This window comes from Megascapheus bottae, chromosome 19 (genome assembly GCF_031878675.1).
Source record: "Megascapheus bottae isolate mThoBot1 chromosome 19, mThoBot2.hap1, whole genome shotgun sequence".
NCBI lineage: Eukaryota > Metazoa > Chordata > Mammalia > Rodentia > Geomyidae > Megascapheus > Megascapheus bottae.
Genome location: NC_143527.1, coordinates 47,521,425 through 47,534,164, shown reverse-complemented (window position 1 = coordinate 47,534,164; position 12,740 = coordinate 47,521,425). Strand labels below are relative to the sequence as shown.

General features: G+C 38.9%; 1 protein-coding gene across 2 annotated transcripts in view; it reads left to right on the top strand.

Moving 5' to 3' along the window:
• Positions 1-12,740, top strand: part of Vapa (VAMP associated protein A) — a 44,569-nt gene that overhangs the window by 10,933 nt on the left and 20,896 nt on the right. For both annotated transcript variants that reach the window (XM_090353514.1, XM_090353515.1), the window contains exon 2: positions 7,955-8,107. In XM_090353514.1, coding sequence (XP_090209640.1) covers positions 7,955-8,107 — 153 coding nt within the window. The remainder of the gene's footprint in view (positions 1-7,954; positions 8,108-12,740) is intronic.

The following is a 12,740-nucleotide window of genomic DNA, read 5'->3' as shown; positions in this document are numbered from 1 at the left end:
CACTTCATATATGTCTTATCAGGTGGAGATGTCTTGTCCCTTTTCACTCAGAAGTTTATTATTATTTTTGCCAGTTCTGGGGCTAGAACTCAGGGCCTACGCACTGTCCTTGGGTTTTCTCAAGTCTAGCACTCTACCATTTGAGTCATAACACCACTTCCAGTTTTTTCTTTGTATGTGGTGTGGAGACATGGAGCCCAAACTTCGTGCATACACAAGGCAAGTACTTTACCACTAGGCCATGTTCTCAGCTCCTTGAGCCTCATCTTGCCTTGGATAGTTGCATATATGAACCACTTATTGGAGTAAATGGAGGAAAAATTTGGGAAGAACATTAGCAGTAATAGTATATGACTCCAAGATTAGAATGTCTTTCATTACTGGATTTTTACTTTGCTGTGCTTTTTAAGATTTTTATAAATGTAGTCGTTTATGTTTTAGAAAATGGAATAATTAGAGCCTTATCTTTTTTTGTGTGTGATAGCAAAGTATATAAAGATTGGAAATAAGTTTTATAACCACCTGTTAAAGTTATCAGAAAGTAAAATATTTTTTTTTACACTCTTAACAGCAACAAAATACAACAAGAAGTTGTGGGGGAATGGGGGGATTTCATGTTTATGCTTTGATAGATCACTGAAGAGTGTTAGAATCACAACCTTGTACAAAGGCAACTGTGACCTTGTCCAGAAAACACCTATGCAAAGGGTGACTGCCCAACAGCAGCCTGCTGAACCTTGGACTGACAACACCCTTGTTATTGAGCCTGTGGCCAAGGATTATTGTTTCAAAGTAATGTGTACGGTCATCTCCATTTTGTCTTCTCTGCTTTAGCCTTTTGGATGCACAAATTGTGTACTAATGTTCGCATTGCTGCTAACAAATTCATTAGTCTTGGGAGAATTTTTTTTTTGACTCACTAACCACTTTTATTTATGTAATTTTAACAGGTACATTCAGTCCTCTGCATGCTTGGTTTCTCTCAGACTCAACAAATCTCATATCAAATAGTATTTGGGTAAAGAAAAACACCTTACATTTTTACTGAACATGTGCAAATGTTTACCTTGATACCAGTTACTAAATATATAACATGTGGTGTACTTATATAATAAATTCATGTATTAGTCAGGTATAGATAGTCTAACAATGGCTTAAAGTAATGCAGAAAATACGCAAATATCATATGTAAATGATAAAAACATGACTGAAGGAACATTGAATGTATTATTTTAGGATATATGATAGAGTTTGTTGTCAGAAACTCAACCTATTAAGATCTTATTTAGAGAACCCATTGGCAGCACTGTTTTCATTTGGAACATTTAAATGATTAGCTGGATGGTGCACTCTGTCATACTGTTGTGCCCAGATTTTGGGGTCCCCAAAGACCACCAAGTAGCCAAATCCGATGTAAGAGCATGAGAGTCTTTATTGCAAGCTCGAGCCTGGACTCAAAACCAACACCGACATAGTGGGTCTAAGTTGAGAGTAACTTGGGAGAATTTTTATTGATCCACTTGGACACTTAGAGTAACAAAGCAGATATAAATGTTTCATAGACTTCTTTTTGTCATTGGTGATCTTCTTTGGGCGGTCATGAGGCTTGAACTCTGGGCCTGGGCATTGTCCCTGAGCTCTTCAGCTCAAGGCTACAGCCCTACCCCTTGAGTCACTACTTTCCATTTTCTAGTGGTTAATTGGAGATAAGTGTCTCATAGTCCTTAGTTCCCAGACTGGCTATGAATCCTGATTTTTAGATCTCAGCCTCCTGAGTAGCTAAGATTACAGGTGTGAGCCACCTCTCTGTCCCTAGATTATATTGAAGAGGCAAGTAGGTCCAAAATACCTACTAAGTTTCAATTCCTCTACACTGTGTTGATTGGTTTAAGGAGTCATTGGTATAGGATTTCTTTTTTTGCCCCAGAACAAGATACACTTGATTATAAAGTTCCCACATTTGTGAGTTTAGACAAGTGCTTAACACCCTGCCTCCCCTTCTGGGCTTGAACTCAGTATCTACCCTCCTACTGGGCTTGCTTGCTCTTGGTTAGTATTCTTAACATTTGAGCCATGCCTCCAGCCTGGCCTTTAGTTAGTTAATTGGAGATGGAATCTTCTGGACTTTTCTCTGTAGGTTAGCCATCCACCAGAGCTCTACCACTTGAGCTACAGCACCACTTCTAGCTTTTCTCTGTGTGTGGTACCAAGGAATTGAATCCAGGGCTTCATGCATGTTAGGTAAGCACTGTATCACTAGGCCACACTACCAGCCCCAAAGGCAATTTATTTTATCCCTCTTGTTTTTTGAAAATTTTGTCACCAGGTTTAGGTCAGAGGAGTGAGTGATAATAAGTGTGATATTTAGCACTTAGAAGTGCTTATTGACTTTAAAATGTCAAAGCTATGATGGTTTGAGATTAAATTAAATTCCTTTAAGAGTAAGAGATTCTTTAGGGTAATAAAATTGGTCATCATCTCACATTAATTTATATGAAAAGAGCCTTAGATCAAGATCATTTTTGCTTACTCTAAAATGAAAAAAAAGTTAGACTGGTTTAAAGAGGGTGAGTGATTAACCTAGTTAATTGTTTTAGGTTTAATTACTGTTTTTTTCTGTTGTTGTTGCTCATGGGGCATGAACTCTGGGCCTGGGAGCTGTCTTCGAGCTCATCAGCTCAAGGCTTTAGCACTCTACCACTTTAGCTACAGCTCCATTTCTGATTTTCAGGTGGTTAATTGGAGATAAGGGTCTCAGGATTTTCATGCCTGGGCTATCTTTCAACCTCAATCCTCAGATCTCAGCCTCCTGAGTAGCTAGGATTACAGGCATGAGCCACCAGTACCAGGTAAATTTGGTTATGGTTTTTTTTTTTTTTTTTTTTTTTTTTTTTTAGTCTTAATGAGTACATTGGTAAGAGACTAGTGTGTTGCTTCCCCTAAGAGTTTTCCAAAGAAGGAAGAGGGTTTTTTCTTTTTTTAATCTTCAAGTACTTTTCTTTATGTGACGATGATGAATAACTATATATGCTCACAATACTGCACTATATGAAAGTGCATGGTCTCCATCTGGTCAATAACTTCTGTTACTTTTTTAAGTCAGTTGTGGGCTTAAACTCAGGGCCTGGAGGCTGTTCTTGAGCTCTTTTGCGCAAGGCTAACACTGCTTCTTTGAGCCAAAGCTCCACTCTTGTTTGTGAGTAGTTGATAGGAGATATCATTATGGGGTGGGGGGACTTTTTGCCCTAACTGGCTTCAAACCCAGATCCTCACATCTTAGCCTTCTGAGTAGCTAGGATTACAGGTGTGAGCCAGCTCTCTTAGGTAAGTAACTTTTTGTGTTGTTGTTGTGGGCTTGAACTCTGGGCCTGGGCACTGGCCCTGAGCTCTTCATCTCAAGGCCTATTGCCCTACCCCTGGAGTCACAGTGCCACTTCTGGTTTTCTAGTTGTTAATTGGAGATAAGAACCGCAATTTACAGATCTCAGCCTCCTGAGTAGCTAGGATTACTGGTATGAGCCAGAGTCCAGTTGGGTAAGTAATGTGTGTGTGTGTGTGTGTGTGTGTGTGTGTGTGTGTGTGTGTGTGTGTGTGTGTGTGTGTGTGTGTGTGTGTGTGATGTGGCTTAAACGTGGCCTGGGCACTGTCCCTGAGCTCTTCAGCTCAAGGCTACCACCCTACCCTTGAGCCAAGCTCTACTTCCCATTTTCTGGAGGTTAATTGGAGATGAGAGTCTCAGGTCTTTTTGTGCCTGGGCTGGCTCTGACCCTTGATCCTCAGATCTCAGCCTTCAGAGTAGCTAGGATTACAGGCTTGAGCCACCTGTTTGGGCAAGTAACTTTTAACTACAACTTTAGGTCCATAGAGTGTGAAAGGAGTCCTTTCATTTGTTTTCAGAAGAGACACTGCTGTGTTCGGTGAGTTTTGGATTTTTTTTTTTTTTTTTTTTGCCAGTCCTTGGGCTTGAACTCAGGGCCTAAACACTGTCCTTGGGCTTTTTCCTCAAGGATAGTGCTCTACCACTTGAGCCACAGCATCACTCCTGGCTTTCCTATATATGTAGTACTGAGGAATCAAACTGTGGTCTTCATGTATGCTAGGCAAGCACTCTACCACTAGACCAATCTCCCGGTTCCTGGATATGGTTTTTTATGAAACATTCAGAAACCTTATTGACTAATGCAGTATGAATATATAGGGGCAATAAGAATTTTAGTTAAAACTTTTAAGTATTACAAATGTAGGTAAAATAATGAAGTTTTGTCCAGAATTCATACTGAAACTCCAAGAAGAAAAGTTTTAATCCTTTAATAACTAGATGTGCTTGAATAGAAATAGGACTCTTGTCTTTCAGTGATGTTTATTGGTATGATATATATACACTGATCGTTTTCACTACAGCAGGAATTGTTCTAGCTGTTGGAGATAATGCAGTGAACATAACAAGGGCCCCAGTCTTCATGGGGCCTACTTTACCAGTCTCATATTTTGGTTTCAGATAGAGGAGGTCAATAAATTTAAGGTAATTTCATTTACAAGTTTTTGTAGGAAAATATTTTAGAGCTTTCTTGGACATTAACAGTGTAAAAATACTTCGTTATAGATACTTATTTCAGGAAAAGTTCAACATTGACTTGTGTGAACAAGGGAAGCACAATGTCTATTTAAAATTATTCTCATATATTGGTAATTGATACTACTTTCAGGTTTCATGTTGTAGAAGTGTACCTGGTGTGCTTATGGACTAGAAAATATAGTTAGGTGATACATAAATAATTTAAGAGTGACAACAGCCCAGTTAATTTGCTAAAACCTGGATAAACATATCTAATGACCTGCATTGCTGTAGCTACATTATTTATGTGTTTGAACCATTCAGCCTTACCTCCTTGAGGAACTGGAATTTCATAATCCTTTCAGGAGGTTTTGCCTGTGATCTTTCTCCCATTTGGCCCCACTATGTTCCCCTGCCTCCCAGTTAACATTGCTTTAGGGATCAAGTTCAGCAAATGGGCTTTTAGGGGACATTCAAGCTCTAAATTGTAGCAGGGACAGATATTTGAAAATTCGGTAGGATGGTGGGGGGGCGCATAACACCTATGTGGGCTGTGCTGGCTGTGAACCAATATTCCTCATCGAACAACCCAGTCATTCATAATGCCAAGTACAAATACCCTGTGTTATTGTCATGTAAAAGATTGTTCTGGTAGCTAGTCACACTTGGCCTCATGTCTGTAATAACCAAATCTCACCTGCAACCCAAATTTCTTATCATTCCTCAAATTGAGTTTTACTTTTGTTGTTGGTCGTGGTGATCTTCATGAGGTTTGTACTCTGGGCCTGGACACTGTCCCTGAGCTCTTCAAGGCTGCTGCCCTGTCCTTTGAACCACAGCACCACTTCGGTTTTCTGGTGGTTAATATGGAGATAAGAGTTTCAAGGACTGTATGTAGTGCCTGAGCTGGCTTTGAACCTTGATCTTCAGAGTAGATAGGATCTCCTGAGTAGATAGGATTACCAGCATGAGCCACCCTCCCACACTTTAGAGTGTTAAATTTTTGTATGTACTTGCCTATATTGTATTTCTTTGGGGTAGGTTTGTTTGATATACAAAGGAATCTGGATTTTTTTTTTTTTTACAAATGCAGACCAATTGTTTCTTTCCAAGACTTTTAAAGCTATGTAATTTGGTTATTCTTAGCTCATTGTCCTCAGTACTAAGAAACGGGCTCAAATTTTGAACTTTTTGCTGGGAGCAACCCTTCTTTAAAACGTTTGTTGAAAAATTGATATATGAACTAGGCACTGGTGGCTCATTTCAGTAATAATCCTAGCTAATCAGGAGGCTGAGATCTAAGTTCAGAGGGATCAGGAAAAATGGCAGAAAAGTCCAGAATACTTTCAACCTTCAATAAAAATAAAAAAAACAAAGTTGCAAGTGGAGTTGTGTGGCTCAAGTGGTAGAACTTATTTTTCTCTGGCTTATTTTGTATATGTGGTACCAGGGAGTTAAACCCAGAGCCTCATGTATGCTAGCCAAGCACTCTCTCTACCTCTAGGCCACACTCTCGGCTCTCAAAACTTTTATTTTTACATTCTTGTAATGTCACCAAGAAATTGCATTTTTATTTCAGTGTTAGTGCTGATAGTAAAGTCATAGTTAAAGTAGTTGAGAAAATTTTGCACTCAGTTATGATTTGTAGTTTTTTAAAAACTGAATAAGAGAAAGGTTATTTAAAAGTAAAAGCAGTTAAAGTAGCAAGAATTTTACATCGTAGCAAAAATTTTACATCGGAAGAGGGGGTGACTCAAGAGGAGTCCTGATGTATGGATTTTGAGAACGGTAAGGATACAATTTAAGACTCCTACAGCTCTTTATGTGTTCCCACATAATCCATATGGATGTGTTCCCACATTAATCCATATGGATATGTATGGTAAACGAGACAGGTTTGTTAGTTGTGTGATGAGGAGCTTATATTTAACAAAAAACGGGTGATAAGGAGCCGCAGTGGGCTCCTTAGTGTGTGTAGGTTGAATGATCAGCTTGACTATAATTATGCATTTATAATAATTTTACTTGTTCAATTTCCTTTTCTCACTAGACTGATTTGCTTTTATCTCCTTCACTCTTCCTCATTTCCTTTTGGGTTTCTTTAAGTATTTGTTCTGTTTTTCTTCCAGTACTTATCTAAATGAAAAAAATTTTACTTGGTTGGAGAATTGTCTTAATTTGAAATTATATTATGTGAATATTTTGAAGTTTGGCAAAACTTATTCATGCTCAGAAGATTCAAATTAAGATAGACTTTTATAGTGGCTGTGTTTCTTGTTCTTTTTATTTTGCATTGAGCCACAATTTCCAGTCCCTTATTGATGTTGGTTAAACATTAGAGGAGTTCTGTGTTTATGTGTGCTCCAGTTTGGGGGTGTTGGTCCTGGGGCTTGAATGCTGGTCACTGTCTCTGAGCTTTGTTGCTCAAGGATAGCACATAACCACTTGAACAGCAATCCTCAGATCTCAGCCTCCTCAGTAGCTAGATTATAGGCATGAGCCCCAGTTTCTCTGGCAAAAGGGGTTCTTTTAAAAAGCATTTTTAATTTTTTTGAATAGTTAATGTAACTATGGTATTATTGCTTCCCATTGGAACATGTTTTTTAAGTTCTATTTCCTGCCTCCAAATTAACAAATAATTTATGTTTTGTTATCTAAGCAGTAATAACAAAAGATTACTGTTTTAAGCTTTTCTTCAACCTGGAGCAACTGACTTTAATCTTCATGCCTTGAGGATTACTGGTTTAAGCAAGCAAGCAGGGCTAGGTCAGGGCTTTTTTTCTTTCTTTCTTTCTTTCTTTCTTTCTTTCTTTCTTTCTTTCTTTCTTTTGTGTGTGTGTGTGTGTGTGTGTGTGTGTGTGTGTGTGTGATTGCTTCTAGAACAAATCTTAAAACCTTAAAAACTTTGTATTTAGATAGAACAGATGCCTTACAGTGTGAATGAATGGATTCAGTAAATCAAATTGAGATGGTGAGTGGTACTATAGTTGTAAGTCGTAAGTGTCTTCAGATACAGACATTGTAAGGTGAACTTTTAAGGTTGGCACTGGTTTGAAGACCACTAGAAAATTCTTTTGCTTTCAATAATGTGAAAGTATACTATAAAAACGTAATTGTAAACTTACCCACAGATTGAAACTTTCAAAAGACATATAAAACAAAGAATGCTTTTTGTAGACATGTTGTGTTACGTGTTCACAATGAAGAGGGAATTAATTACCTGGCTAGTAAGTCTACACCGGGGGAAAAAAAGGAACTATTGGCCATTTGGTATTATATTTGTATGCATATAGACAGCAGTATATAAACAGAGTTGAGGTTATGTTCATATAGTTTTGAATTCAGCTTTTGTTGTTATGAATATAATTACATTTTTTTCCTTTTTTTTAAACCTAATAGGCCCCTTTACAGATGTAGTCACTACAAATCTTAAATTGCGAAATCCATCCGATAGAAAAGTATGTTTCAAAGTGAAGACTACAGCACCTCGCCGGTACTGTGTGAGGCCCAACAGTGGAATTATTGACCCAGGCTCAACTGTGACTGTCTCAGGTAGAAATCATTTTGAATTATGTTCTTTTATGATGGTTTTGACTTGTTGAGTAGTGTTTCATCTTGAGGGAGAAAAATAGTTTTTACTTTCAAAAATGGTCTTTGGTTATTCCATAGAAAATTTTTCACTTATGTAAATATGATTAATTTGTCATTGTCAAAACTTGGTAATATCAAGGTCTAAACTAGCTTATACCTCATTTTTTGCTACAGTTCTGCCTATTTAATCTTTGAAAATTACAACATGTTTATGATTATTTGTAGTTTATTACCTATTATACATAGCTAGAAGTGGTCTGATTCTTTTGTTTAAAATGAACAATGCCTTATTCGCCAACTTTATCAAATAAGATGAGTCCTTTGCCTTTTATTGTAAATTCTAACAGTATCTTGCTCTTGAAAACTTCATTACTCCCATGTCCCAAAGGTAAATACCTTTGAAAGCTGTGCTTGGTTTCTTCTATGTATGGAATGTTTACTCCTGTGAAATCTTTGCTGGTATCTGCTATAATGAGTTTTCTAAGTGCCTCAAGACTTCCCAAGATAGTACTCCTTAATAAATCTAATATAGTTGAATAATAGGAAGAAAATATGAGAATATGTGTGTCTTGTTACAAATATGTTCTCCAAAAGCCAGTGGAGTCAGTCACAACGATAGAAACAAAAATTATGAAATGTCTCAGAAAGCCAAAATTTACTTCTGCACAATCAGCTCAAGATCTGGCAAGCAAACATAAGGAGTAGGCAGTATACTCCAATATTTATTCCTAACCCAGCAGGTACTCCCTCTACTCAGATTGGATGAGCTCTGGCTCATAGTCTGCTCATGATTGGCTAGTTTGAATAAGGTAAAATGTGTTTACATAAGATGATTTTGAAATATGATTAACAGTTTACAAATAATCTCAAAATATGCCCACATCCTATTTCTTTTATAGTATGGGGCATGCATGTATTAATTCTATCTGGAAAAGAAACCAGTTTTTTTTTTTTTTTTTTTTTGTTGCCAGTCATGGGGCTTGCACTCAGGGTCTGAACACTATCCTTGGACTTTTCTCAAGGCTAGTACCCTACCACTTGAGCCACAGCTCCACTTCCAGCTTTTTTTCTATGTATGTGGTACTGAGAAATTGAACCTGGGTCTTTGTGCATGCTAGGCAAGCACTCTACCACTAGGCCAAACTCCTGGCCCAAAAAGAAACCAGTTTAAGACAAAACTTTAGATTTCAAAAATCCTTTCTTATCTCAGAGCATTTCTTCTTTTTCTTAGCAAGAGCCAAGTCATCAGGCCAAAGCAGGGCTTTTAAGCAATACACTTTGATAAAGTCTAGTCTCTAGAACTTTACTTATGGAAGGTCTTAGGCCTCATGTGGACAACATTTATTCTTTTTTTTACAACAGTAAATTCTCACACTGTGTGCTGTGTGAATACCCATGTATTCATCATCTTTTAGGCCAGAATTGGGGATATGGCTGAGAAATACAAATTAATAAAGATTCTTGATCCCTGTAATCCTAGTTAGTGTTAGCTCTGCCACAGAGAGCAATCTCCGTCCCCCTTCCTCTTCACCAGCCTGAAACCAGTAATCACCCGACTATGAGTCAGCAAAGGACTCCAGGCTCTGAGGTCACTTCCTGAACTGCCCTGGTCACTCCTCCTTCAGACAGGAGTGGTTCCCAAGGTATCTGCTGTGGTCACACCTCTTGCCTTTTCCTATGTAATCCCATGCACGCACAGTCCCCCCCCCCCCCTTTTTTTTTTTGGTCCAGTCCTGGGCTTGAACTCAGGGCCTGAGCACTGTCGTTATACTTTCTCAAGGCAAGAGCTCTACCACTTGAGCCTCAGCACCATTTCCGGCTTTTTTTTTTTTCTTCTATGGATGTGGTACCAAGGAATTGAGCCAGGGTCTTTGTGCATGGTAGGCAAGCACTCTACCACTAGGCCAAACTCCTGGCCCCCCCTTCCTTTTTTGGCCTCTTCTTTCTCCCACACTCCTCCATCTCCTGTGGGAAAGCAGTTAGCTCTTCCTCCAATAAACTTTTCTGCCAGGCAGACCTAAAATTTAGAAAGCTGAAATCTGAAGATCATGGTTCAAAGGCAGCCTGAATAGGAAAGCCTGAGACTCTTATCTCCAGTTAACCTGCAAAAGCTGGAAGTGGAGCTGTAGCTCAGTGGGTAGAATGTCAGTTTTGAGCTCAGAAAACAAAGGGATAGCACCCAGGCCCTTAATTCACACCCCAGTACATACACACACCAAAAAACAAACAAAAAACAGCTTTAATGAATTCTAATCATTAAACATTCTTTTTTAAAATAATTCTGTATTGTTTTTAGATTTTCAAACCTACAGCATATTAAAAATAGCAAATTATACAGGACGAGAGCCTATTAAAACAAGCCCTTTGAGAGAATTTAGAAGTACAACATGACTGTAAAGGCAGTATGGAGAAACTGTTCGTTGACACTGTCCTCCTATAGGTGTACCCTAAAATTGAGAGCTAGGAGGCTTTACAAAAAGGTTTTTAGGTTGTTTCTTTATTGCTTGCCAGTCCTGGGGTTGAATTCATAGCCTGGGCACTGTCCTTTAAGAGAGTTTTGTGATGAAGTGGCCTGGGAGGATTGTTTTTATATTTATTTGCTTAGACCACTTCATTAGTTCTTGAGAAGATGGATGGGAAATAAATAGAAAGCTACATAACTGGATTGATTCAATGGCACATATACTTGATTCCTCCTGAAGGTAAAGATTCAGAGTATTGTAGTTTGAGACCAGCCTAGACAAAAAATTTGGAGAGCTCCATCTCAACAAGCCAGGAATGACACAGAACAGTAATCCTAGCTATGTGAGAGGTATGATAGAAGATTTGAGTTCCAGACCAGACTGGGCAAACTGTATAAGACTGTATGTGAGAAATAACTACATGCCTAAGAGTAGAGTTCAAACTCTTCACTGAAAGATTGGAATTTTAAAGAAGATAAGAGAGAGCCTGGACACTGAAGGCTCACACCTGTAATTTGTAGCTACTCAAGAAGCTAAGATCTGAGGAACACAGTTAAAAACCAGCCAGGATAGGAACGTCCAGTTACCACCAAAAAGCCAGAAGTGTGGAGCTCTGTGGCTCAAGTGATAGAACAGCAGCCTTGAGTGAAAAGTCTCTGAACTCTAGTTTTAGTACTGGCATCAAGAAGAACATCAAGAAATTTAAAAACAAAGGAATTAACTGGCACTCAGGTGGCTCACACCTGTAATCCTAGCTGCTCAGGATGTTAAAGTGTAGGATGATGGTTCAAAGCCAACAAAGTCTGTGAGACCCTCATCCCCTAAAAAGGAGGAAGAGGAAGTGAAGCTGGGCCTGAGTAGTAAGTAGAACACTAGCTTCAGCACAAAAGCTCAAGGACAGTACCTAGTTGAATCCTCAGAATGAGCACCAAAAATGATTTAAAAAAGGGGGGAGTTTGGGCTGGGTTTGGCCTAGCTGTAGAGTGTTGCGTACATGCATGAAGACCCTGGTTCGTTTCCTTGGTGTACCACATGCATAGAAGAATCTGGAAGTGGTATTGTGGCTCAAATGGTAGAGTACTAACCTTGAGAAAGCCTAAGGACCATGCTCAGGCCCTGAGTTCAAGCCCTAGGACTGGCAAAAAAAAAAAAAAAGTGTGTGTGTGTGTGTGTGTTTGTAGATAAAAGTCTTATGGCCTTTCTTGATTGGGTTCTCTTAGAACCTTGATCCTTAGATCTCAGCCTCCTGAGTACTAGGATTACAGTCATGGGCCCCAGTGCTCTGCACATTCTAGATCTTATTTTCTGTTTATGTCTTTAACCCTTTAAATGTGAAGAAAAGGAAATTATTAAATCCATGTGGTTAAAAATAATTTTTGGTGCAGTTATGTTAAACCTAGGCATCCATAAAAATATTCAGGATAACTTTTTCTTAGAAGGCTTCTGATTGCTGAACTTATTTATTTATTTATTTATTTTTTTTGCCAGTCCTGGGCTTGAGCTCAGGGCCTGAGTACTGTCCTTGGACTTTCTCAAGGCTAGAGCTCTACCACTTGAGCCTCAGCACCACTTCTGGCTTTTTTTTCTATATGTGGTACCGAGGAATCGAACCTGGGTCTTCATGCATGCTAGGCAAGCACTTTAACCACTAGGCCAAACTCCCGGCTGATTGCTGAACTTATATTAGTATTCTTTCTCCCTTTCTTTCTTCCTTCCCTTCCCCTTCCCCTTCATTGGTTGTGGGGCTTGAACTCTGGCCTAGTTGCTATCCCTGAGCTCTTCAGCTTAAGGGTAGTGCTCTACCACTTGAGCCACAGCACCACTTCTGGCTTTCTGGTGATTAATTGGAGATTAAGAGTCTCAGACTTCGTACCCTAGCTGGCTGTGAACTACGATCCTCAGATCTCAGCTTCCTGAGTAGCTAGGATTACAGGTGTGAGCCACCAGTACCTGGCTTACATGTTTTCATGTATGTTTATAATTTGCATCTAATTTCCATTTATGAGAGAAAGCATGAGCCATTTGCCTCTCTGAGCCTAAGATAGTTTTTAAATTCATTGAGTACCTTACGAAGCACCTCAGTTATGTAATTTAAAATTACTACGGGGGGGGAGGGGACGTTTGGCCTCATG